Source organism: Podarcis tiliguerta, assembly GCF_965153285.1.
Source record: "Podarcis tiliguerta genome assembly, chromosome: 8".
Classification (NCBI taxonomy): domain Eukaryota; kingdom Metazoa; phylum Chordata; class Lepidosauria; order Squamata; family Lacertidae; genus Podarcis; species Podarcis tiliguerta.
Window position 1 is genome coordinate 41,547,605 of NC_139541.1, and position 26,855 is coordinate 41,574,459.

A 26,855-nucleotide genomic window follows, 5' to 3' on the forward strand; every position below is an offset into this window, starting at 1 on the left:
GTAAGAAGTCCATGTGTGCTGTGTGCTATCTTGCAAAGTGATTCAGCACTAGGCGCAGCCCACACCGAATAAATGGCAGGCTACAGTTCAGTGGTGTCCGTGGAAGCTCTCTTTCACTCTCTGATGACTTCATGATTGGCTTCTCAGGGGCCCAGGCCCAGATCCAGACACCCATTCCCACTTCAAACGCCATGGTGGCCCCCTGGCAGTGACATGCAGTAAATTGTAAAACCTCATGTGGCTGGCTGGAGACTCGCCAGCACTTGTCCAGAAGAATCAGAACTGTAGTGTTGGAAGGGACTGTGAGGGTCATCTACTCCTACCTCCTGAGGAATCCCACTAGCACAACCTCCCTGGAAGGAGGGTCCCTTCGCCTCCGTTTAGAAACCTCTAATGAAGGGGAGTCTGCCACCTTCCTGTCTGCCCCACTCCCCAACCCCTTGAAATCCCATTTCTTGTCACCCAAACTGCTTGGTTATCATACTGTTCTTTGGAGCAAGAGGAATGGGATGTGCCACCTGGGCTCTCAACATTTGCCTGCCAGCGTGCCTTTTATGCAGCAGACAATGCAGTTGCTCCTCCTTTCTTCCTTGCAGGGGTGCAGACAATGGCACCCTCTTCTTTGCAAACAAGAGGGCCCATCTCCAGCTGGAGCGCCAGGTGCTGCACCTGTTCAGCCTCTGGGTGTGGCGCTGCTCTGCTCCTCTTTTCAGCAGCTCCCCCACCTGCTTTCTCAGCTCGTGGGCTGAGCGTGCACGGTGGGGGGGGGGGGAGGGCGGCGGTTTAGACTATTAAAGGGTGGCCCCGGGCCAGCTTGCTCCAAAGAGGGAGCGGCATGGGGCTCCCTATAGGGATGTGGCTCTGGCTCTGGGCCGCACAGGTCTCTTCGGAGGAATCGGAGCCCGCCTGCCTGCCCGTGGCAGGAGAGGACTGCTATCGGCTGCTCCGGTGGCCACAACCCGCCTTGGGTGCAGTGATTTTGTGCAGACGATTCCACGGCCGGCTCCTCCACACGTGGAACCAGCAGATCCAGGACGCCCTGCGCGACCGCCTGGACGACAGCAGCAAAACCTGGATCGGGGCTGCAGCAAAGGCGCTCCCAGAAGTGCGCCACCCTGGCGAAGGTGAGAGCGGAGCGGGGGCGCAGAGGCCCAACAGCAGCACCACAGAAGAGGGGCAGCAGCAGCCAATTCCAGTATACTCTCCCGGGATGTGTGTTATTCCCCACTCAGCATCTCTGACTCGCCCAGACGCCAAACCCCTCAGGGCAAGACCGCCACCCTCCCTACACAAGGTGGGACCACCGTCTCCTCGTGGGGATCGAGGCGGGGCAGCCAAGCTTCTCACTTCAAGGGCCCAGCCAGGCCCTGCAGACCCTTCCCTCCGTCGAGGGACCCCGCCCACCAGCGTTTCAAGGACACTCAGGGTGGCAACCCTCCTCCCATGCCAAGCCCCGCTGCTGATGGCTCAGCTCTGCAGTCTGTGACAGGCAGTCAAGGAGTGGGGAGGGTTAAAAATAAGAATAATGCAAGGCTGTCCGAGGGTTTGCTACCAGGCACTCACCCTATGCAAAGGCTCCCCTTAAACCACTTGCCACCACTGGGAGACTCTAGACACTGGAGAGGGAGCGGAGCCCTACAGGGCAGCCTCAGCCGGAAAGCCTTATCCTAAGAAAATCCCTCAAAGGCAAACAACTGGCGGGCTGGTGCTGAGTGTGGGGTGGCGGGGAAGAGGGATAACCGTGTCTGACGGCGGCGCCTACTCTCCGCAGACCACTGCAAAGTCCTCGTCCGGAATGGGGACCACTTCTATACCAGGAGGGAGGAGTGTGACCAGAAGTACTTTTTCATCTGCCAGTCTGGTGCGTGAGTCTGCCCACCCCCCGGGGTGGGAGTTCGCGGCCTCCAGCTTCAAAGAGCGAGAAGGACCTCGTGGCTGAGCCGAGGATGAGACTCTCTGGAAGCACGCCTCTGGAAGCACCCCCCACGAAGCACGCCCTTCAGAGGTGGCTGCAACCCCGGAGGCAGGGCCAGGGCCAGGCTCTCCCGAGGCGGCTGGGCTGGGCCGTCGCAGGTCCTAGAACCATCCCTGACGCCCCGGAAGCGCCGCTTCCATGAATCCTCCCGAGCTCAACCCCTTCTGCTCTCTGTCCGCTACAGGCCCCCCGAGGACGCCCCGAGAGACTTCCACGCCCTGGGTGGTAAGTTCCCGCCAAAGCAGGTGCCTGCGCAGCCGTCGAACAGGAACGGGAGAAGGCTCTCTAGGCCGCCGTCGCTGCGCAGCGCCCCCTGGGCTGACTGCAGCGCACTACCGAGCAGCCGGCCCTGGTGACTCTCTCTCCCTGTCTCCCAGAGAACGACCTGCCAACATTTGACGTGCGGCCCGACGGAGGCGACTCCCATTCTCACCGAAGAGCCGACGGCGACTGCTCCTCTGAGCGCCCAGCCCTCCGCCGCGACTCCTCCGCCGCCCAGTCCTCCTCCAAGAAGCAGCACAGTTCGCCAGCCGACCACCGCTGACATCCAGTCATTCCTTGGGACCAGGCCAGAACTCGGCACTCCCCGCCATCCGCCGAGCAGCCCCAAGTCGGCATCCAGCACCTGGCCAGCCGGCAACAGCAGCCAGACTCACCCCAACTCTCGGCCCTTAGCCCCAGAGCCCAGCACTCAGCCGCTGCCCACCAGCAAAACCACCTCGGGGGGTACCAAAAGCCACGAGTCCAACACCAGCCCGGACTCCTTCACCTTCAGCCCTAGAGACTTCCCCCCTGAGGACCAGGGGAAGGTAGGGAGACATCTGGACTGGCACCTGCCCCCACCCTGGTAGCACCTTGTCCAGACAGGCTCTCCTCTCTCTCCGTCCCATACCCCACACCCTGCTCCGGAGATGCCAGGAGGTGGGGTGGTGTGTGCGTTGCAGGATTCTTCCTTTGCACCTGGAAAAAGCAACGCTGAGGTGCAGATCAAAGATGAGTGTGACTCGTATGTGATTTCCCAGGGATTCAAAGTCACTTAATGAGTGATTTCCAGACTGGTTTTGCCTACAGCAGAAAGGGGGGCAAGTGGCTCTGGGGAGGTGTGGGGGGATGTGTGGCTCCCTCCTGCCTAACTGCCTTTTCAGATCTTCCCCCTATAGGGTAGAGGAGCCTTCCTAGAATTATAGATTTAGCGATAAGCTCTACTTGCAGGCTCACTGACAGCGTAATAGGGCAACCAGGCCCCCTTCTCCCCCAGCCCCTCTCACTCAGGGTCTGTCCCACAGGCCCTAGAGAAGGTGCTGCACCAGTTCAGCCAGGCTGTGGAGACCCCAGACCACCCTATGGCACTGGAGCAGGCAGCCCGGATGCTGGAGAATTTGACAAATTTCCATGCTCTGCTCTCAGACGATGCCCAGGTACTGGCATGTGGCAGGGAGGGAGGGAGGGTGGGTGGGTGGCACCCCTGATCTAAGGGTCTGTCCCCTGTGGCCTATTCTCCCAGTCCTTGGTTGAACCAGGCTCTACCCAGGCTATGTACAGAGGCAAGCCTGCCCCTTGGCACAGCCAGCCTCGCCCTTGCATCCCCAAATCAGCCCCGCCAGATGACCAGCCCTGCCTTGTTCCTACAGGCCTCTGCCAGCCAGGCACTCCTCTCCCTGAGCTCTCAGCTACTGAGGGACCACCCTGCCAGCAATGCCTCCTGCCTAGACCTCACATCACAGGCTCTTTTCCAGGCCCTCAGCAACCTCCTCCAAGCCTCAGGCAGCCAGACACCCAGCTTCGGCCCACAACAGGTGGGGGAGAAAGAGGACCTGCAGGGGTCGGGTGGAGGAGGCTATTCTGACCTGCTCCTTCCTCCTTCACTCTTTCCCAGGCCAGCAGAAGGATGGGGTTGCCAGCTCAGGCCTGCTGCATGGCTGGGTCTCATTCTGAAGGCACCCCCTTTTGTCCAGGCCTTCCCATTGCTCTGAGCCCATGGGAAGGGAGCTGAGCTTCCCGGCTCCCCACCCTGGCTCTGCCCAGCTCTTGACCACACCTGGCCTTTCTGCAGCAGGAACGAACAGTCCTGGAAACAGCATTGGAAGCCCTTCCTCTGATCCAGATGGGGCTCCTGTTGGGAAGCTCCACCATGGAGGAATCCACAGTAACTGTGGTGTCTCCTGTGCTCAGCACCACCCTCAGCAGGTACCAGTCTCCTCTCTCCTAGGCACTGAAGAAGGGGGGGGGGCTTGCTCAGGGCAGCTGGGGAACTGAATGAATTGTTTGGTTGCCAATTACCTATTGGAATCCTTTTGGTACGCAGAGTAAGACATTGTTCAGAGAATGCATTTTGGTTAGGGGACAGACTTTTATGAGTTACAATCTCACACACAGGGATGTTTGTAGTTAAGATAAATAATAAAGGAGTCTATTACATTATTTTTAAAATTATTACTACATTTATAACCCACTTTTTCTCCAAAAAGCTCAGGATAGCTCACATTCTCCTTTTTTCCATCTTATTCTCATAACAACCCTGCGAGGTAGGTTGGGGCTGAGAGATAGTGACTGGCCCAAAGTCACCCATTGGGTTTCATGGCTGAGAGGGGATTTGAACCCTGGTCTCCCACGTCCATGTCTCACACTCTAACCACATAGTTGGATAGAAAAGTTCTAGCCTAACAAGTCTAGCCTAACAAGTCTGTACTAGAGCATGGTAGCCATGCTGGCTCCTGTCTTATCTGAGAGGATAATTCTTCTTGGAGAGAGAAATGTGAGAAGGAGCAGGAAGTTGTGAAACAGAGTGCAGCCTGAGAATATCAAAAGAGAAAGAGAGGTGAGCTGAAGAGGTTAATGACACAAAGGTAGTCTGGGAATCTGGAGGTCTCGAACTCTGTTCTATCTGTCCTAACCTACGCAAGACCCCTCTTCTGAAAATGGAGTTGCACTCAAACTTTCAACAGTAACCCCTCTCCCCACTCCCTACCAGGTGTGACAAAGCCTCCCTGCCCCATGCCTCCTTCCACCTGCTTCAGCCAAGGGGCCTGAACGTAACCTTCCCATCCAGCTCTGCTCTGGAGCCAGTTCTGAGCCAGCACCCTCAAGTACAAGTCCAGGTAAGGTGGTAGTGGCTTGCTGTCCGCTGGGTCCTTGTAGGGGGACATAGTGCAGGGCTGGCAGGGCGTGGAGGTGGGGCAGAGGGCACCCCCACAGCTTGCTCTTGCTCTCATCTTCACTCTAGGTGGCCTCCTTTGCATTCAATCCTTTCCGGCACCTGGATGGGAAGCCGATCAAAAGGATGGCAAGTATCGCTCTCATGGCCAGCGAAGAGTCCATCGGTGTCCACAATCTTGCAGAGGAAATAGAGGTGAGAATGGATACTGTACTGGAAAGTTCTCTCATCAGGGGGACTCTTCTCTCAGCACCCAAGTGGCATGGAGAAGCAGCGCTGTCCAAGGTCCAGCTCTGGATCAGAGATAAGCACTTTGTGCTGTATGGCCTGATGGGAGACAATATGTGCTCAAGGACCAGTGGGGGGACGGACGGACTGCAGGGCTGACCATAGGCATTCTGTCTACTTCCAGATTGGGCTCAGTGCTGAGGCTAGTGCTGAGGCCCCTCACACTCACTTGACTGGCAACGTCAGGAACTTTGACATTGTGGTAAACATCACATCAGTAGAGGATGCCTTGCTAGTATCGGTGGAATCCAGCACAGTGGTCCAGATCACCTTGCACCTGGGCCTCCAACCTGAGCCCAACAAGAACAGCAGCCTCCTCAACACCACCCTGCCCAGCAGTGGATGGCAAGAGGGTGAGGACTTGTTAGAAGGAAGCTAGAGGGCAGGTGCTGCTTTGGGACTTCCTATTGGAGCACCTGACTGACCTCTAGGAGAATAGTGCTGGACTAGAATGGCCATTGGCCTGATGCAGCAGGTTCTTCTTATGCTCGTACATACAACACAATGCTGCATGTATCCCCTTAAAAGTAAGTCTCATTGGAGTTCAGTGAAGTAACTCTCAGGTAAGTGGGCATAGCTTTGAGGTGTTAACTTCACCGGCTGTTCTGGGTTTCAGCCATAAGACATGACCTGTATGGCAGACTTCCTCAAGCTCGACCCTCCAGATGTTTTGAGACTACAATTCCCATCATCCCTGACCACTGGTCCTGCTAGCTAGGGATCATGGGAGTTGTAGGCCAAAAACATCTGGAGGGCTGAGTTTAAGGAAGCCTGCTATATGGGAACAATTTACCTCTATAAATAGGGAAAGTTGCAAAAGTATACAGATTGAATCAGCTGTGTTTCAATTATTTAATTGCCCATTAAATTCATTTAATTGCAAATTAACATGGTGTAGTGGTCAGATTTGCACTGTGGGAAACATCCACGGGAAATTTGATTTAAATCGCTTAGTTAAATCAGCCCGTTTCTTCATGTACATAATTGACCAAACCACTTTGATTTAAATCTGTGCACCTGGGAGTAGGCACAGAGGGAGGGGCTTGAGGAGGTGGGGCCAGGCAGGACTGTGTCCCCAGTGGGGGAAGGTGTGGGTGAGGTCAGTGGGTGTGGTCCCTCTCTGCTCTCTTTGACTCACTGCTCTTGCTTCAGAGGGTACCTACACATGGGTGATTCCTCCAGAGGAGCTGCAGCATCATGGCCTGGGCACCTACTACATCTCTGCAGAGGTGGCTCCCCTCTCTCAGGGCCCCTGGAACCTCTCCATTCACACCATCATCTCTGGATGCTACTACTGGTCCAGCCAGCATCAGGCCTGGAGAAGTGATGGATGCCGGGTATGCAGTAGGGTCAACCAGGCCAGAGGGCTGCAGGGCAGGCAAGCAAACCTTTGCTTCCATGCTGGGAGAAAAAAAACGTAGGGCGGAATGTCATGGGGAACCAAATGGAGCAGAACTATTGGGACCTCATCCTCCTGTGTTGGTTTCTAATGCATCAGTGCTTCCCTCCCAGGTGGGCTCCCAAAGCACCCTCCACAGCACCCAGTGCTTGTGCAACCACCTCACCTTCTTTGGGTGCGTCGCCTTGGTCCTGCCACACCTGATTGACCTTCACAACACTGCAAAGCTCCTGAGCACCGTGGGCCAGAACCCTTCTGGGCTGGCCTTGCTAAGCAGCTTGTTGCTGGGCTATGGAGCTGCCCTCGTTTGGGCTCGATGGAGACAGAGAACGGATGTTAAGAAGGTGAGGGGAAAGGGCAAGCAAAAGATTTATGATGGTGGTTTGGGGTTATTAGCATTTGCAGGCCAGAGACACCCACCCCCCATCTGCCCTCATTCAGGCCCTTCTTGTCTGATGTGCTGAAATGAGGAACAATGAAAGTTTTTCATTGGAAATGCAAACGGGTCATGAGAGAAGACATTTTACACCGTCTTTTTAGGGTATGAGATATTTATCCAGCAAACAGCTGAGAGCCAGACACCCTGGAAAAGCCGACTTGCTGAAGTGGGGCTTGGCCATTTCTAGGACCACCCACCCCATGTGTGTCTCTCCCCCCTCCAGGTGAAGGTCACAATCCTAGCAGATAATGAGGCCACCGCCTGCTTCCCTTACCTGGTGCAAGTCTTCACAGGCTACCGCCGAGGGGCTGGGACCTCTGCTAAGGTAGGGGAGGGTCTTACTTCCCTGCAGGCCCACTTTGTATTGTTGATGGTACAAGTGCTGCCCATCAAGTTCCATGACCTTGGGCACCTGCCCACAGAATCTGGGCCGAGTCTGGCAGATCTCTCCCTATCGGGGAGTGGGTGTGTGGGGTGCAGGCTTCTGTGTGACTGGCTGCATGCAAAAGCCTGTCTTTGATGACATCCTTCATGTGCTCCCTGCTTGGGCAAGGAACTGAGGAAAGGAAGCAATCCATGAACCCCACCCAGCATCCGCCCTCTTTTCCCTTTCCTTGATTGACCCCTTCTCCCTCCTTGGCTTGAGGTTATCCTGACCCTCTATGGGGCAGAGGGCCGGAGTGAGCCACACCTGCTACAGCACCCCCAGGGGCCCTCCTTTGAGCGAGGTGGGCGGGATGCCTTCCTCCTTGCCACTCAGAAGTCCCTGGGCAACCTCCACGCCATCCGCCTCTGGCACGACAACACTGGGCCCAACCCCAGCTGGTAAGTCCATGGCCCAGAGAGGGCTGAGGGTGGGGGCCAAGAGGGTGGGGTTAGAGCGAACCAGACAGCAACTGGGATGCCAGGCAAGGAGGAGGTTGGAAGCACACGACTGGCGTGGGAGAGTCCGTTGGCAGCACCAGACCTTATCAGATGCTAGTAGGTGAAGGGACACTGCAGCTGGCATACCTAGTCCTCCCATGCCATGGGGTTGTGCTGCCAGGGCCTGGACACATGCAGAATTCCCAGGTCCTCAAAGATACCTCCTTTCGAGCCTATGCTGAAGAAATTCACAAGATCCCTGTCCAACTGTAGCAAAACTAGCATCAGGTCAGTTGGACATTCCAGGGGGACGATGGAACTGTGGCATGGCTTGTCCCACCCAAGGTTCATGCTCACCATGTTAAAGGCCAGCTTTGGCTCCAGAGGCCACATTGTCATGTCAAATAATGCATATGACCCACCTTTGGTCTGAACCCCCAAACATAAAGGATACATCAGGGAGGGAATACGCTTCCATCTCCAGTCTTTTCCCAAAGCTACTGGGCAAAGAATGCTTTATGTATAGGTTAACTTGGAGCAAAGCTTTCCTTGTGCTTGAAGGAAGCCACATGCAGCTCTCTGCTTTGGCAAGGTAATGAGGGCAGAAGGAAAAGATCCCCACTGCTTCCCTTTAACCTGCAGCTCTTGAGTGATGGGGGAGTGGGGGCAGATCCCTTGGCTGCAGCTAATGGGCACCACATGACTGCTTGGCAGTGCCACCCATGTGTGGGCAAACGACTGAAAGGCCTGAGCCTCCTGCAGGTTTGTGAGGCGGCTGGTTGTCTGTGACCTGTCTGCCAAGAAGAAGTGGCATTTCCTGTGTGACTCTTGGCTGGCAGCTGACCTGGATGACGGCCATGTGGATAAAGTCTTTGCTGCTGCCTCCGAGAGGGATCTCCTGTCCTTCAGGTAAATATGAGCCCCACCCACCCACCTCCTGCCAGTTTGTGGCATCTCTGGAATGTGTTTTTGCCCTTGGGGTTTTTCTGCCCCTGATCTACCCAACAGGTACCTTGCCTTTGACTGAATTATGCTAAGAACACCTGTGTGAAAAAGCAATATGCAGACATCAAAAAATAAAAGTCGGAACGGCAGGCTTTGTCCCAGAATCTGCTTGGAATGACGAATCTCAGACCCAGTGAAGAAAGTTCCTTTGACTATACACAGAGAGGGCCTTTCTCTCCCACCCATCTGGGAGTTGGGTCTTCCTTCCAGGTCAGAGAGTATGATGCAGCTTCCAGCTCCTCTCCATTCAGAAATTATGTGCAGCAGGAAAGGACCCTGCTCCTGGCCCTTGACCCTCTCTGGCTCAGCCCCCACCAAATACATCCCTTATCCCACTTCACCAGGTACCAGTTCTGGTCAGGGCTGGTGGACAAATTGACGCAGGAGCACCTGTGGCTGTCGGTGGTGACCTGCTCGCCCTGGAGCCCCTTCACCCGTGTCCAGAGGCTCTCCTGCTGCCTGGCCCTCCTCTGCTGCACCTTCCTCATCAACATCATGTTCTGGAGAAAAGAGGCAGGGTCCAGAAGCCCTGAGGCTGGTGAGTCGGCTGCCAGCTGGAGACTAGCATAGCCAGTGCCTTTCCTTGTCCCCTGCCCCAACATGATGCAGGTGGGCGCTGGGCTGGGGGCAGGTGAGTGGGTGGGGTAGGGAAGAGGCTGGCTTCCCACCACTTGCCGTGGCTCACAGCCCCCAAGGCAGAGCCCTGAAGGGTCCTGTATTTTTGCTCCTGTCCCCATGCTCCACCTTCCATGCATAGGGCTTGTGTGTCTCTAAGTAGCAATGAGGATTCTAAGCTTCACAATGGAGCTGGGAGTCCCCCTCTGCACCCCGCCCAGCATTTTTGGCATCAAAACTGCCTCAGCCACAGCAGTGATCCTTTCAGCCACCCCCTCCTCCTGACTGAAGGTCTCTGTCTGCCCCTCCTCTGCCCAGTGTGGTGTAGTGGTTAAGAGCGGTAGTCTCGTAATCTGGGGAACCGGGTTCGCGTCACCGCTCCTCCACATGCAGCTGCTGGGTGACCTTGGGCCAGTCACACTTCTCTGAAGTCTCTCAGCCCCACTCACCTCACAGAGTGTTTGTTGTGGGGGAGGAAGGGAAAGGAGAATGTTAGCCGCTTTGAGACTCCTTAAAGGGAGTGAAAGGCGGGATATCAAATCCAAACTCCTCCTCCTCCTCCTCCTCCCCCCCCTCGCTCCCGAGACAGGGCCTTTTATGGTGACTTGGCACGAGCTGCTGGTGAGTGTGGAAACAGCCATCTTCCTAATGCCAGTGAGCCTACTGATCAGCCACATCTTCCAGCTGGTCCAGCCCCCAGCCCCAAAGCCTCCGGCTACCAGCCCTGAACTCCTGCAGACTGTGATGCCTCCCAAGCAGGTGATGCCCATCACACGAGTCAAGCAGGTGAGACCCCCTCCTGACAAGTCCCTCCAGTCAGCAAGAGGTCCTGAGCGGTCAGTCTCCCAGCACCAGCCTCTGCCCTGATGGGTGCTTGGCACTCTTGCCCTGCTCTCTCCATTGCAGGAGCTGGAGGAGACCCTGGGCTTCCTCTACAAGAACAGCCTCTGCCAGTGCAGAGCCATGGACAAGTTCCCTGGGACTTCTGAGCAAGTACCAGAGCTTGTGTCTGCTCTGTGTGACCTCATTGAGTCCTACCTCCAGCACCAGAAGGACCTGGAAGGTCCCCCTCAGGGTAAGAGTAGCTTGTCTTGGCAACGGATGCGAACACCACTCCCTTCCTCTCAGACAGAGAGTGTGCCACCCTTCCTCATGCTCTGTGCACCAGTTTGTACCTTTGGGGGGCTGAGCAACCCTTGACTCAATTGGAAAGAGGGGGGGGAATTAAGGCTCTGTAGGGTGAGAGTGATGCCTCTTTGTACTTGTTTCCAGAGAGGCGCTTCAACCTCCACAGCTACCTGAGCCATGTGCTGAATGACTTGGGGACTCAGCTCCGCAGCCTGGATTTGTGCAGCTTTCCTAACCCCTATGACCATCTGCATGCAGTGGACCAACTACGGAGAGTCCAGCAGCACCTAGAGCAGCAGCAGGCCCAGCCCTGGCCCAGCCCTGAGGGGCCTGGCAGGTAGCCCCCATCTGGAAGCTCCCCTCATCTATCTCTTCCCCACTCTCCTGGCCCCATTTCCGGGTAACATTATGCAGAGATTGCTCCAAACCCAAAATAGTACTTGGGGAACAAGTTCCTCATTTGTAAGCTGCTGTGTGGCATCTACTGTACACACCCTACATATGTATACAAAGAAACACACCTAGCTAAGGCCAAAGTTCCTTCCATGAAATAGCTTGCAGGAAGAAACTAACCAGATGTCTTCACACTCCAGGGAATGCCTTCAGGGGCTGGGCGAGGAGGCAGGTCCTAGTTGCAGGAGATAGAAGCTGCCCCCCCCCCCAGGACTCACCAGTGAGGATGGGGGTCGCATATGCAGCAGAGTGCTCAAATGTCACCCAGAAACAGAGTGAGGCAACAGTCCAAGGTCACCACCGCAGTCGAGTTCAGGCAAGGTACAATGCAGCAAGGCAGGGCGATGAGAATCAGGAAATAAGGCACCAGAGACCTGTATTATTTCCTGCAACTAGAAGGCTCACTAGGGAGGCTTTATATGATACTCTTGTCTCCTAAACTACACTCATCCACAGCCACTGACTGCTTCCTCGCAAGCAGACTGCTGCCTCTGATTCCAGAGACTGGCAGGGGGAGCTGTTCCACCCCCTGTTCTGACAGTTCCAGGAGTTTTTCATCAGGTACTAACCTGGAGGGCCCCTGGATCTATAGGGTATCTGGTTCATCTTCAGAGGACTCTGTGTCTGGTCCCGTGTCACACTCAGACCCAAAGCCAGCCAGTTTTCCCAGCCCACCCAATAATGGTCTTTTTCTTAACTGCCTATTGCTTTTTCTGCTTGGTCTGTGGGACATTTGCCCTCCCCACTGCACAGTTCCCTCCCTCCACTGGTGTTCCCAAAAGCTGAGGTGCCATTTATTCTCCTGTCTCTGTGTCTCAGGCCCACCGGGCCCAGGAGCGAGCTCAGCAGTTTCCCACTTGAAGACCCTGAGAAGGAGAGGCCGCCGTTCTCCCACTGTCTCCCCGGGAGATTCAGCTTCGCCTGCTGGCTCACAGTGGGGAGCACCAGCTTGGTTTCGGCCTTCTTCACAGTGCTCTACAGCCTAGAAATGAGCAGGGACGAAGCTGGGCACTGGGCCATCAACATCCTGCTCTCAGTGCTACAGAACATCTTTGTAATGCAGCCCCTGAAGGTAACTTGGTCCTACCTGGGGTGCAGTTAACCTCTCCCCACACCCTTGCCAGAGCCAGCATCTCCCCTCTTCTCCCTGCCTCTACAAATGTCTTTGGTGTTCTGTGATTCTGCAGCAACCCAGCAAGGTCAGAGGTCTGCAAGGATCCTCAGACCCCACATAAGTCCAGACTGGGTTTAATGCTTGTCCATCTCTCCCCCAATCTGCACCAGTAATGTGTGTAATGTTACTAACCATTCCATTTGTGGTGGGGCCTCTCTTGCATATTCTGCTAAGAGGGGCCCCAGACACCTGCCCTGTGGGGCCCCCCAATGGCAACCCTGTTCTCTCTCCTTCCCAGGCGTTGGCTCTGACCTTCCTCTTCTCACTGCTGCACAAGAGGGAGTTGTGGAAGGACAAGGGGCAGGAGCAGCAGCTCTGGTGGGCCCTGGGCCTCGTCACAGGTAATTCAAGCTCTCCAAACCCCCCTCCCCGCGCTTCCATCTGCAGTGCTCGATAGGGCATCTGCCTGAGCGGCCTCTGACCAAAGGGGGCCTTTTTCCTCTTGCTTGGGACTTTCCTCTCCCTCTAGCAAGGGGCCTACAACTGGAAGCTTATGGGCGGAAAGACTGGGCAGACCCAGCTTACAGACCCCCTGCCCTCCAGCCAATGGTGCGGCCAAAGGAACGAGCCTTGAAAGACAAGAAGTTGTACTCCTTGATCAGAGAGATTGCAGGTGAGACCAGGCTCGAAGGCCAGCAAGGGCGTGGATGGGTTGTGCAACACTTCCTGCTCCCTCCCCGCACCAAGCAGGGGTCAAATATGCTCAGCATGCACACTCCTAAGCATCAGTGGTTAAGGAAGCAAGCAAGACAGAGAATGATACCGAGGCCAAGGCCAGAATGGTGGGAGCGGCACTCGCCTCTAGGAACATAGGAAGAAACTGCCACATACCATGTCAGAACATTGGGCTTACCTTTCATTTTCATCAAAAAATTGCTTTGCACAGGTAACTACCATAGAGTTATCAAAATTTTCAAAAGTAGGGGGCTTGGCTTTTGAAAAATAGGGGGTCCTCAGTACTGTAATTAGCTAATTGGGAACCACTGCTATAAACCACAATGTATACATAACTCAGTGGGTGCAGAATCTGCTCAGGACAAATCTTCAGATGTAATTTGCAACCTTTAAACCACCAGCAGGGAACACCATACCGGGGCGGCATAGAGAGCGGGGTGCGGTCCGCCCCATATGTCATCTCTGAAGGGGTGACAAAATGGCGCATGCGGGAGGGTGGCACTTACCGTGGGGCCTGGCCTGCAGCACGCCCAAGCCAGGCGTCTTCTGAGACTGAGGTGGTGGCTTGGGGCCCTGTGCTGCCCGAAATGGCAGCGTGGGGGGGCTTGCGTCCACCAGGCGGACTCAATGGACAGATCACTACGCTGCCGCCCCCCTGCTCCCGCCGCTCCAGGTGCCGGAGCAGCTAGCTACGCCCGGTCATACCTGCAGCGGGCGGGTTGCTTAGACCTGGAAGGGGTTATAATTTGGCCTGTGATGTTGTTCCCCCCCACGTCTTCTGGCTGTAGGGATGCAAAATCCAAAAGGACAAACTGTTTCAATCCACTTTCCTTTTCTGACACCCAGTGCAGCTTGTGTTCCTGGCTGTGCTGATGGTCCTCAGCTATACTGAGAGAAGCCCCAATGAGTTCTACTTTAACAACGCCCTCCAGAAGACCTTCACATCCCACCTGGAAGACATCCTTACTCCAGAGGAGTTGTACAGGTGGATCAGGGTGATTCTGCTGCCTGGCCTCCATGGCGATTCTGAAGGTGAGCAGCACAAGGAGCAGAGATAAAAGAGACATCCTTCTGTATACAGGCAGCCCTCTGCTTATGGGCATTCTTCTTGTGTGTGACTGCTTTTATGCGGGTCACCACAAAACGAATGACTGAATAAATTGAAACAGTGTGCCTTCCCTTGCTCAGGGCTGCTGCCTGGAAGTCTCTTTTTGCTGCTCACTCGCTGCAATGGGAGGGATTGTGGGGAAGGCTCAAGGCAGCAGCCTCAAGTGAGGGAAGGTGTGCCGGGCAGTGGCCCCAGCAGCACATGCTGTATAAAATATAAAAAACACGGCCTCTTTAGGCTTTTTCAGTGTTGCCAAAGCTGAAACCTGAAATTTACCCAGCTTTTCACATCTGTACAAACAGGTGTGCGTCTGTGTGTTTTGCTTCTAAGCAGCACATTTCTCCCCTCTCTCAATCTCCCAGGTTTGGCCATGGATGGAAACTCTTTCCTTGTGGGTAGCGTGCGGCTACGGCAGATCCGAGCCACAGGAGCCCCACCAAAGCCAGGGCTAGCTTTTCTCCCACTCCAAGAGGGAAAGCAGGGTCCCACGGCCAGCTGGGGGCCTCCTGCTGCAGGTGGGAGAGGTCAGGCGAGTGCCTGGGTCTTCCAGAATGAGAGCACCCTGCAAGAGTACCCCATCTGGGGGAAATTTGCTCTCTATCCGGGAAGCGGCTACCTGGCAAACCTTGGCAGAAACAAAAGCTACGCCTGGAGGTATGTGGACTGAGGGAGCTGCAGAACAGGCATCAGGTACTGAAAGCTCCAGGGGCTCTTTCTGGGCAGGTGTATCTCAGTCTCTGCCCACTATCTCCTGATCTGGTGAAGCTGTGGGAGAGGGTAGGTGAAAGCTAAAGACCCACAGTCCTGGCTAACAGTAGTGAATATGGCATTGCTAGCTGAAGTCTGGCAGGTGGTACTTGGGGGAGAACTGATCAACTGGGCAGGGCATGCAATAGTAAACTAGAGTTGTGTTTCTCTTCCCCTGCCGCCAGTAGATTTAGGTACAGCCCTTAGAATTCTCTCCCACTGCAAGGTGGATACACAATACAACTTTTTCTGCACCATTTCCACCAGAACCCTTCGCTATCTGGAACGGAACAACTGGCTGGACAAAAGCACACGAGTCGTCTTCATTGAGTTTGTTGTCTACAATGCAAATGTCAACCTCTTCTGCGCAGTCACGCTGATCTTGGAGGCCAATGGGATAGGCAAGAGCGTGTGGTAGAGACAAAGGGGGCCTAGCCCTGCAATGGGCCTCAGAGGCAGGATGGCTGTCCTGGGGCTGTTGGGGAGGGAGAAGGAGAAAAGGTGTTCCCTCTCCCTGGGAGCCAGCCTTGCTTGCAGCCTCCATGCTTGACCCTGTGCCTGTTTCTGTGGCAGGGGCCTTGTTCAGCAAATCGGAGCTGCAAATTCTGCGCCTCTATCCAGACCTCCAGCTCGTCCTCCAATTTATCTGTGCCCAGATCACCTTTCTCCTGCTCATACTATATTACATCTTTGTGCAGGTGAGCAGGGCCTCTGTGAGGCAGCTTAGTTTCCTTAGCCTAGCACCCTCCGGATATTGCTGGACTACAACTTCCATCAGCTTTAGCCAGCACTTTCAAGGTGCCTACGGTTAGTGGGAGGTATCAGCCAGCACCAGCTCAGGGGAGCTGAGATGTGGAACCTGCGGGGGCCCTCTGGGTGCTGCTAGGCTCCCATCATTCCTGACCACTGGCCATTGGCTGCCTAGAGCAGTTGGGCATTTGGATTCCAGCAACACCTGGAGTGCCGCAGGAGTGTCATCCCACCCTTGTTTTAGGGCAGTGTTTCTCAAACTTGGGTCCCCAGATGTTGTTGGACTACAACTCCCATCATCCCTGAGCCTTGCTAGCTAGGGATGGGAGTTGTAGACCAAAAACAAATGGGGACCCAAGGTTGAGAAAAAGGCTGTTTTAGGGGGGGGTGGTGTGTGGAGATTGCTGTATTGCCAGAGAAAAAGCATCACACCACCACTGCTCCTTCCACTTGCATTCCCCCCCCCCCAACATGTGGCTGCCTGAGTCAAGCCTGCTTCTTCCATGGGGCCAGCAGGGCCGGCAGTTGAAGCAGCAGAAGTGGAAGTACTTCAGCAGCAAGAGAAACCTGCTGGATGCCAGCACCATCCTCATAAGTGTGGCAGCTATTGGCCTTTATGTGAAGAGGCGTGTGCTGGCAGAAGGCATCCTGAAGCAGCATCGCCAAGACCGCAACAAGTGAGTGTCTACCATCCGAAACAAGGGGCAGGGGCAGACCTCCACTCAGCAGAGGCAACTTTCACACACCCTAAAGCAAAACTCCCTCCATACCTCTGGCAGGTTCATCAGCTTCTATGAGATGGTGGAAGTTGACTCTGCGCTGACATACCTCATTGCTTTTCTGGTGGCCTTGACAACCATCAAGCTGTGGAACCTCCTGCGCCTAAATCCCAGAATGCACCTCATCACACAGACACTGCAGAAAGCCTGGGATGAGGTCCTGGGCTTCCTGCTCACACTTCTGGTGCTGCTTGTGGGTTATGCCATTGTGGTAAGAAGAGACCTGTCAACTGCAGGGAAACCAACCAAGGGCGGAGAGAAGACCCCTCCCCCTTCCTGTGTCCTTATACCCCTCCCCCTACATCACCTTCACTCTCTTGCCATCAGTGCAACCTCATGTTTGGATGGAGCGTAGATGACTACAAGACCTTCTTTAACTCAGCTGTGACCATCGTAGGGCTTCTCATTGGAATCTTTAATTATGAAGAGGTGAGTGCCATGCAGCCCCACTTTAGGCCGAGGCACACTGCCAGGCTGCCCTTCCAGGACACCACAGATCACAGCAGACCCCCAGCCCCATTCAGCTCCCAGCTCAGCACCCAGAGAGACCTGCATGGATTTCAGCTTTCTGGGTCTAGAATGCCAATGCTTCCCTGTGCCCTGCAAAGCACAGCACGGCCAACAGCTCTCTGCTATGTGCATATGTAGACACAGGGGACATAACTGTGCTCTTCATGCTTAGGTCATTGCTGTGGACCCCGTGTTTGGCGCTGTGCTGATTGTAACCAGCGTCATCTCCATGGTGTTCGTGATCATCAACCTGTTTGTCTCTGCCCTTTTGACGACCTTCAGTCGGGAGATGAAGGCTGCCAAGGTAGGTGTAAGCCCAAGCGGCTGGTGCTGCTCATCACCCGCCACCAGCCAAGCTTCAAGCAATTAAGCCTTCATGAGAAGCTGCTTATGCCGCAGCCACCCCTCAGGATCTGAGTTCACATATAAGGCATCTCTCTCTCTCCCGGTTCATCACAACAGGCCAGCAAGGAGGAATCCATGTTGCAGCTGATTCAACTGAAGATTTCCACCTTGTTTGGAATCAAGAAACAGCCGCCCTTCCCAGCAGCTTCCCGAAAGGAGCCACAGGACTGAAGTGGCATCATCCCACCTCCCCATTTGGACAGCTCTTTTCTATTCTAAAATGGGAAGGATCACCATTTTCCAAGTATCACTAATGTACATGCTATCTTTAAGAATATCAGAGGTCAGCTGGGCTGGCAAGAAAATCTGTATGGCTTTTCTCCCACTTTTAAGCTGCCCCTCCTGCTCTTCAGCTAATTTACCATGTGATCTTGACTCAACATTACCTCATGCTACATCCTACTTCCTTTATCCTCAACAACGCCTTTGAGTTGTTGGGACTAACCAAGGCAGAACAAATCTGACGGCCCAGAAATCCCCTGCTGCTGCCCTGCAGGTTGAAGAGCAAAACCGATCTTACTGGCTTCCAGCCCAAAGGCCGGTCAAGTCCCTAAACAGCAGGAGCCAGTTTCTTCTCTGCCGAAAGAGGCAGAGCAAAGGAGGGCTGTTCTTATTTATAGCCAATCCCAAATACTCAGTGGTGCACATCAATTAAGCCTTACAAATCAAGTTATTTTTCATGTCGCTGAGGAACTCTTTACCTATTGCAGGGCTTAACCTCTGAGGAGACAAACAGGGAATTGTAGATTACACTCCCCTACCCAGCCACAGATTTGAAGAACTTATATGACAAAGGGGGGTCTGTTGAGATGCACAAAGGATACACTGTTTCAAGGTGAACCAGAGGGAGGAGATAGAAGGGCGGGTGGGGAAGAAGAGTGACTATTGCCCCTCCCCACCCAGAGAGCTCAGTTTGCCCAATGGGAGAGATCAAATCCATGACAGGAATCCAATCCTGCCTTTCCTTAAAGGCAGCCAACCTCCAAGATGCAAGGATCCTTAAGCAGCCCTTACCTTAATCCAGAGGGGACCCTTCAGCCTGGTCCAAGCAGAAAGCACTCATCCCCCTACTCCAAACTGTAAATGTCAGCATAAATCCGACAAGGGCTAATTTCTCAAGAATGATGGCTTGACAGTTCTATCACATCACGGCAGTGAAGGACAACTGCTTCAGCACCCAGGCACTTCCCCGTGGCCTGCAGGACAGGTGGCCCACTCTTCTGAAGCTGCCACTGCTGCCACCACCCACAACGTCTTGTGGGAAGCAAGTCTAAAGGGAGCCTCATAAATTCGCCTGTGGGTGGTGGTTGTGGGCTGCACTGCAGATCCTCAGGTGTGCGATCCAAACTGATAGGACTTGTTCCAAAATATAACTGTGAACCCAAAGGCAACACATTTGCATGCTTCTTTTTGCCAATATTTCCCCTTCCCTCAATAAATAGTTTGACTGGAAGTGTGACTGTCAGTCTGAAGGAACAGCCATGATAAGAACTGGTGGCAGCTGCCCCTCCGTGTTGTAAACATACCATGCCTCCTTTGCTTCCCCTCCACAACTGCCAGAAGCCAGGAAATATTATGTTTTACTTGAGACAGACCCAGTCAAGGCTATTCCTCAACTTTATTTAGAATTAATAGAGAAGATACAAACCAATCAAATTGTCCCAGAAAAGCCACATGAAAGAGTTACATACAGAGTGTTACATGGGAGAGCTGAGGTTGGCTGCTGGCACTGCAGCTGGTCTGTAAGAGCAGCAGAAGTTGCTGGATGTGTTGCTGCTGCTGTCACCACCACCACCCATGGCTTTGCCCTATAGGCAAGGGAAGAGGCTAGAGAACCAGGAGTGATGGCACATGTCAAGCAATGGCCCTGAACCCAGCCTGATGCAGAGCCACGTTAAGGCAGAACTGGGCTCACTCAAAGCTAGGAAAATGTGCCTGCTGCTCTGCAAGCCAGAGGCAGGAGGACCACTGAGCCACGAGGAGTGTAGACTGGTCAACTCCTGTGCCCCACAGCATCCCTCCCCAAAGGAAAGTCATAATGGCCCCGGAGGGCTCCCTGAGAACGCGGCAGGCAAAACAAAGCTATCAGGGGCCCAGAGCAGCTCCCCTTCCACAGCACATGCCTGGAGGGGGGGGGCGCGCTTCTGTCCAACTACGTTGCCCAGAATCTTCAGGTTGGTGTCCCTACACCACTGTCTGTCCAAATGAGAGGCCACCTACATCACTCCCTTTCCCCTCTAATGCCTGGCTGCAGACTGCAGAGCAATGCATTCGGAGGGATTGTTCCTGCTCCCATCTCAAAGAGGCTGTGCAGTCCCCCACTCCTGGAGCAGAATGTCAGAAAAGCAGTGGCATTTGGTGTAAGTACAGAAGGAAGAAAGGCCAAGCGGAAGAAGAGGAACGAGCACTTGGCCGTGCTAAGAGGGAAGGAGGAGGCAGCAATCAGGCCCATCGGCCCCCTGTTCAGGGGCTCTTTTTAAGTTTTCTTCTTCAGTTCCTCAAACCTTCGAGAGAGGTCATCGAAGTCAATGTCTTCTGAGGCGGAAGTGTTGGCACCAGCAGAAGCGGCAGGCAGCGTGTCTGGCACAGATGGCAACTCTGGCAGCACAAAATTATCGCCCGTACTAGGAACTGCAGCTGGTGGCCTCCCCCTCGGCTGTGGCTTTGGGGCTGGTCCTGCAGCAGACAAGAGTGACTGGTTACAAGCAGTGGGCAGGCTCAAGGCAGTGAAAACAGTAGTCTACCTAACAGGAGTAGGGGCAGGGGTAGGACCATTCTTCTTTTTGCTGGACTACCGTTAGTATATGTCCTGTAGAAGCAAGCACTTGCTGCACTTCAGTTGAGCCTTGCAGCTCCTACCAGTTACTACATGGGTCCAAGCTTGAAGAGACCCAGTCTCTGCCCCCAAAACACACACACACACTCTCTTACCTCAGCAACTCAAGAGCAAACACAAGTGAAGGGGACCAACAATAAACACAAGCACCAGCTTTCCCCTGACATCACCACCTCCCTCCCTCCCTCCTCACTGCCTTGCCAGCTCCAGAGCCTCTCCCTCCGGCCCTGCACTCACCGGTCACCTGTGGCGATGGCAATTCCTTGTCAGCACCCATGTCATCAATCTGAAACAAAAAAAAAGCTGGCTTTGCATGGAGCGCCCCACATAGAACCACCACCTGACAACTCCCTAGAGGCCTACATGCACAGCAGAAGCACCATATCTGGTGTTCCCATCTTCTTCATGCAGCCTGGCCAGACAGCAGAAGGAAGGATGAAATGAGGGATCTGGAGGAGGAGGAAGCAGTGGTGGTGAGCCTGGCCTGGTGGCACCATAGGTGAGGGAGAGCCATTCAGCATGGCTGCCTACCTGAATAGGAAGCGGCCCTGGCTATGTCCCCTAAGGATGGCCTGACGGTGCAGTAGCTCTTCACCATCGCTGGTGGTCTCACCTTCAACCTGACATGAACCACCACCACCAGCAACCACAGAAGTCTGGAGAGCAGCAGCTGAACAAGCGCAAGTGCATGAAGGTGGACACATCCCCATTTCCACACTCTCTAGCTGCTCAACCCACCCCCACATCTCGTCCTCTGCTCATGCCTCCCATGGGCAGCAGCCTGGACTCTGAGACCAAGGTGACCTCTGAGTCACTGCCTGCAAGCTCATCCAGGCTGCTGAGATCATGCTGAGGCTCCCTCAGTATCATTATCACAGCCCCTCCCTCCTGCCTGGTAGACTCAAGTAGCTGCCCTGCTCGCTCCCCTCAGTGGCTGCCTCCTCCACCACCACATCGTCAACCAAGGTGCGGCTGAAGAAGCTGGAGCAGCTCCTGGTGGACAGGCTGCAGGGCTACTGCTGGACCTCCTGGTCGGCCTCTATACCAAGTGTAGTTTCCACTCACTGCTTCAGAGGGACAGGCTTGTCTTGGACTTCCTCAAGTGGGAATGGGACTCCTGATTATTGAAAGTGACCTGGGCAAGTTTCTCCTCAACAATGCCTAGGCAGGCAACATCCACCTTACCACTGGCGGTAGGCCTAAGGCCTAAGAGCCCCATCATCTCCACCATCTCTACTCAAGGACCCCAGCCAGTGCAACATCTGGCATTATGTGCATATATGTGTATTATAAGGAACTGAACAGAGTGAAAAATTATGAGTCATGGGGGTACAGAGACATGACTTGCCGTAATAGTGAGGTTTAGCTTATTTTTTAGTTGCTGTTTTCTTAAGATTTTTATAGATTGCCACTGTTTTATTGATGTTTTATTGATAATTTGTTGATTATTTTATATGATGTATGCTGTATTTGCGACATGCTAGTATGTTTTATTATGTTATGGCTATTTATTGTTTGTAAGCTGCTTTGAGATGAAAAGCAACATAGAATGAATGAATGAAAAGCCAACATAGAAATGCAATAAATCAAAATCATATCAAAGGTGCATGAAGTTTGCTGCAAGCTCAATCCAGTGGATGGCAACTCCTCAGTCAGTCCAAGTGGGGAGGCCTGCCAATACCCAGCACTAGACTAGGGACAGCAACAGTCCCAGCAGAGAGGACTTGCCCTCCCAGCAATTCAGCTTTTGTTTTTCATCAGCAGTACTTACAGACTCATATGTTGGAGGTGTTGCTGGAATCTGAGGTGGATGAAGGCTGGTGAAAGGCTGGTAGGTGCCCACTGGTAGCCCGTTGAAGTGCTCCTAAAGGGAGAAATTGTTAAGTCAGACCAGCACCCCTTTCTAATGGCAGAATCAGATAGGAAATACCTGCCAGAACAGCTGGAAAACCTTGTTCACACAGCAGGTAGTGAGGTGTGCTCAGATGCTAACTCACCACAGTAGACTGCTATCCTTTCCTCCCCCCACTACCACCCCCAATCCCAACTTTACAGACTCCCCTCCTGTTTCAAGCAAGACATAGGACTTACTGGTCCCTTTGGAGGTGGGTATGCAAAAGGGGGAGCTGGAGACGGCATGGGCATGGGCATTGGCATTGGCACAACTCCATCAGGACCAGCCATTGGGGTCATGAAGCCGCCGCCGCCACCACCTCCACGGCCACCTTTCTTTGTATCATCCACGAATCCCACATCAATCAGGTCAGCTTCCACGCCTGCGGGAGCCTCAGCCTGGGAAGAGGAAGAAGCTGATGTCACATGTGGGAAAGGGAGCTGCTACTGAGGGAATTGAGAGTGGAACCGCCTCCCAGTCACTCACCATGACAACAGAGTCTGGCTCATAGGGCACGTTGTAGTTCTTTGCGATCTCAATCAGGTACCGCTCCACTAGGATTTTGGGAGGTGCCTCTACGCTCAACTTGTGCATCAGCTGGAAGGGAGGGAGGGAAGAGTGAGCCCTTCACCTAGCTAAGAGATATCCAAGCCAGAAAAAAGATAAGTTTCTACCTTGCCTGGTGAAGCACCACAGGCAGGACCACCTGCTGCAAGCAACTCATCTTTATGAAGCACTGATATCGTTCCCTCCCATAAGAACAGCCTGCTGGATCAGCCTGTCTAGCCCAGCATCCTGTCCTCACACTGGCCAAACAGATGCCCCAACAAGAAGCCCCTGAGTGGAGCAGCAGCAGTGCTCTCCTTCACCTGCGATTCCCAACAACTGACATCAGGAGCAGATCACTTCTGACAGCAGAGGAAGACGTAGCCATTGTGGTTAGTAGCTCCTGAGAGCCTTACCGCCATCTCACCCCCATGATGCCCTTCCCATTCCACTCACCCTGTCATTGACGGTCCCAATCTGGTTGCTCCGGCACAACTTGCCATACTCTTTGCTGTACTTGGCACAGAGCTGGTCAGCAACCTAGTATGGAAATGGCACACTCAAAACAGAGTCCAGGCACCACTGGCTCCCCTCTATTTAAGACAGGGCACAGCAACTATCGCAGCACCCCTGGACAAAAGGTTCAGGAGTTTGGAGACTGGAGCCAACCTAAACTCCCAGATCAAACAAGAAAGTCACCAAGTTCTCTGAGCATCCTGTGAGGATAGATCAAAGTGTTTTCCCAACTGCTGCCCCCAGATGTCCAGGAAGGCTGAGCAGCCTGCCAAGACACAACTGGCACTACTCACCATTTTCAGCTCAGCCACCTCCGCTTGCAGTCGGGGGGCAGCCCAGATGAGTGTGGAGACAGCTTCTGCCAGGCCGGAGTCCAGCTCCCTGAAGGGACACAAAGTAAGGCAAGAGTGAGCAAGTAGTTGAAAGACAAGGAGGACAAAGAGGTCCCAGACCTAGCAGACCGAGGGGAGGGGACACGTGGCAGGCACCCAGCACCCTCTTCCCCATAGGCCAAGACCTTACTTCATAGATTGTATGAGGCCAAAGCGTGCCAGAAGCAAGTCACAGTAGAGCTCCAGGATCTCCATTGCCTCCACCAAGTAGTCCTCCCGGATGATGTGCTCCACACGGATGCGAGCCCGCTCATCTTTGCCAGCAGACAGGTAGTCAGCAATTTCCTTCCGTGCCTTCTGGGCTAGCTCAGCTGCAAGAAAAGGGTTCATCATGGGGCAGCAGGGGAGGCCCAGAAGCCTGCCCTGGCCCTGCCTGGGGTGTTTGTGTATGCAAAGAGAGGGGCTCCACCAAGAAGGACTGTGGGTTGTCTCCAACTAAGTTATACTTAGGCATATTGAAATTAAGTAACCATGTCCATTCAATGAGTATAGTGGGGCTAGAACTGGACACAAGTCCACAAACCTGAGAACTCTTCACAGAATCCACACCCCCATCCCAATGACCACAATTCTCAGCATCTTTGAAATACAGTACACACACACACACACACACACAAGCAATTCCACACTTACACTCTGACATGTCAAAATAAATTTAAACAATTCTTTTAAAAGATAGTTAAAAATACTCTTCTTAAAAACCTAAAAACTCCCTTTAAAAAATCAAGTCTTCAAAAAAGTTATACGATCTAAGAAAGTCTTGAAGAGAATCCTTCCAAAAGAATTTAAAAATTATAATGTAGCACCTTAGAGACCAACTGAGTAGTATAAGCTTTCGTGTGCATGCACACTTCTTCAGATACACTGAAACAACATGTGCAGGCTATAAATTAAGCATCTCTTAATTTATAGCCTGCACATGGTGTTGTGGGACACCATGACTACCATCACTACTCTGGTGATGAGGTCAAGGAATTAGGTAGAAAAGTCCACTCACTTTTCTTTTTCTCCAACAGTTTGAGGCGATTGATGACAAGACGTAGGTTGACTCGCAAGCGCTCGGCCTTGAACCCAGAGCCTAACATGGTGTAGAATTCCTGCCAAGAACACAAGAGAGAAAAAGCCTACTGTCATGTGTGTTAAAGGCAGAGAGCTAGCAGTTTCCTGTGTAGATATATTCTACTTGTAATATTTATATATTGTTTTGCACATTCAGAGCCATTCCAGAGTTATTTAGAATAAAATACAAAATACATTTAAAATTCAAAAAAGTGATACAAATATAAAACACCAAAAGTGCTCAAAAATTAATCTAAACAGAATATTCCCTGCTCTACACAAGCAGGACACCAGTATTCTCAAAAATCTCAATCATCAGCACTGTCCAAATGCTGAGAATAACTTTTTTGCATGGTTCTAGATTCGGGTAGGTAGCTGTGTTGGTCTGACGCAGTCGAAATAAAATAAAAAAATTGTCCAGGAGCACCTTAGAGACCAGCTAAGTTTGTTCTGGGTATAAGGTTTCGTAGGTATCTGAAGAAGTGTGCATGTGTACGAAAGCTTATACCCAGAACAAACTTAGGTAGCCTCTAAAGTGCTACTGGACATTTTTTAAATTAATCAAATTATTTTTTGCATGGTGCTGGAGCATTTCACAACTGGAGCGGGGGGGGGGATCTGTTCTCTTGTTGCTACCTGCTGAACATCTTTTGGAGACGCAGACAGTGAATGGTCTCAGATCTCAGGATCTGGATTGGTTTGAATGTGGAAAGGTTGCAAGCTGTAATGTTTTATCTCCGCTGCAAATATATAATAAAGCAAACAAGCAAATATAAGTAATTTTAATGTGAATTTTTGTATACAGCAAGAATAAATGTTTGAATAGACTATAAATGCCAGCCATTTTTAAACAGAGTCCATACAGACTCAAGTGTGTGTAATAGTACAGTATGCCAAAACCTATTTATCTACTTAAGAAATGCTTTGTGTGTGTGTGTGTGTGTGTGTGTGTGTGTGTTTGTCTGTATGTATGTGTAGAGCACTTTCATCTGTGCAAGCAACAGATTTCTGTCCCCCCCCCCCCTTTTGTACATGATTTGATCAGCCAGGCCCAACCATATACAGCACAAGGGGCAGCTCACAACCTTGGATCTCTTTAACCAGTTTCAATCCCTGGAGGACAAACCTGCCCCGCTTTTCAGCACTGGAAGCGGTAGAGAGCTCAGCTCCCACCTATGTGGGAGCTGGTGGAGGATTTGCTCCAAGAGGGTGGGGGAGTTTGCAGGTAGTTGAACTACAGAGGCACGAAGGCAATTCCCAACTCTTCTTCCGGCAACGGCTTCGCTTTCGGCTAGACACAGGCAGCTGCCCGCTCCGGGTTCAGAGACCCCAAAGGCGAAACACCAGCGCCGCCCGACCCGTAGCCTGCCAGTTTCGATGTGCTACAGGCCCCAAGGAGGAGCCATTCCAGGCCAGCGGCAGGAGCAAGAGCCGGAAGGGAAGGCGAGCGACCAGGCTGGGCAGAGGCCAAGCCCTCCAGCCGCGGACCAGGAAGCGCCGCTTCTTCGCCCGCGCCTCTCGCCACCGGCTGGCCGAAGGCAGCTTCAGGCGGCGGCCCCTCCGGGCCTCTCTCGCCTTTCCCGGGGCCCTTCCCTGCCTCGGTCCGTTCCTCGGGCGAAAGGCGACCGGGAAGGCGGGGGAGGCTTGTGAGGGCGGCGGGAAGCAGGACCTCGAGTCGTCCAAGGAGGGCAACGGCCCCGCTCCCCGGAAAACGCAGAGCCGAGCGAGGGCGGTCAGCCGGGGCGGCCTTACCCGGGGGCGGTCTTTTTGTCTCCGTCTGTCCCGGCAGGCAGCGAAGGTGGCGTCGGCGGCGTCACGGATCCAGCCTCAGCTGGGCAGGCGGAGGGATACGTCTCTTCTCTGCTTTTCAGGAGGAGGTGCGCGACAGCGACAGTAGCAAAAGCAATAGTCGTAGTTCTTAGCAGCGTCCGGCCCTCTGTCTGCGACGCGGCTTCTCCAAGATACAGTGCAGCGACGCACGGGGCGCTTTGTGTTTGTACGGAACTACTTTACGGGCGGAGGGATCTTTCGCCGGAGAAAGAGGGACCTCAATAAAAGTCGTACTTCCTAAAACAAGCGTTACCTTCATTGAGGTCCCTCCATAGCCCTCAACCGCGGCTGGAGAGTTCCGGCCTCGTCGGGTA

General features: G+C 53.5%; 2 protein-coding genes across 3 annotated transcripts; one reads left to right on the forward strand and one right to left on the reverse strand.

Moving 5' to 3' along the window:
- Nucleotides 1-835: 835 nt before the first annotated feature.
- On the forward strand, nucleotides 836-17,776 carry LOC310683527 (polycystin-1-like protein 3; the record flags this gene model as incomplete). The annotated part of the gene is made up of 31 exons (XM_083453460.1): nucleotides 836-1,124; nucleotides 1,772-1,861; nucleotides 2,160-2,200; nucleotides 2,353-2,784; nucleotides 3,262-3,393; nucleotides 3,607-3,771; nucleotides 4,029-4,162; nucleotides 4,947-5,073; nucleotides 5,199-5,324; nucleotides 5,542-5,770; nucleotides 6,570-6,754; nucleotides 6,930-7,160; nucleotides 7,479-7,580; nucleotides 7,902-8,080; nucleotides 8,882-9,028; nucleotides 9,469-9,662; nucleotides 10,329-10,525; nucleotides 10,646-10,814; nucleotides 11,012-11,204; nucleotides 12,140-12,392; nucleotides 12,733-12,835; nucleotides 12,964-13,107; nucleotides 14,016-14,201; nucleotides 14,640-14,931; nucleotides 15,292-15,425; nucleotides 15,598-15,722; nucleotides 16,291-16,451; nucleotides 16,554-16,764; nucleotides 16,881-16,982; nucleotides 17,236-17,367; nucleotides 17,526-17,776. 31 exons carry the CDS (start codon nucleotides 836-838, stop codon nucleotides 17,637-17,639), a joined length of 5,319 nt encoding a protein of 1,772 aa, XP_083309586.1. The 3' UTR covers nucleotides 17,640-17,776.
- A 1,291-nt stretch (nucleotides 17,777-19,067) lies between these two features.
- Nucleotides 19,068-26,800, reverse strand: IST1 (IST1 factor associated with ESCRT-III). Of its 2 annotated transcripts, none has more exons than XM_083454532.1 (10): nucleotides 26,464-26,800; nucleotides 24,650-24,749; nucleotides 23,783-23,963; nucleotides 23,554-23,641; nucleotides 23,201-23,284; nucleotides 22,685-22,795; nucleotides 22,396-22,596; nucleotides 22,076-22,168; nucleotides 20,542-20,590; nucleotides 19,068-20,144 (listed from the first exon to the last, which is right to left on the reverse strand). In XM_083454532.1, the coding sequence occupies exons 2-10, from the start codon at nucleotides 24,735-24,737 to the stop codon at nucleotides 19,945-19,947; spliced, it is 1,095 nt and encodes a 364-aa protein (XP_083310658.1). In that variant the 5' UTR covers nucleotides 24,738-24,749; nucleotides 26,464-26,800; the 3' UTR covers nucleotides 19,068-19,944. The 2 variants fall into 2 exon arrangements, with proteins under 2 accessions (XP_083310658.1, XP_083310659.1); XM_083454533.1 differs by lacking the exon at nucleotides 26,464-26,800 and adding an exon at nucleotides 25,838-25,964.
- Nucleotides 26,801-26,855: the final 55 nt, after the last annotated feature.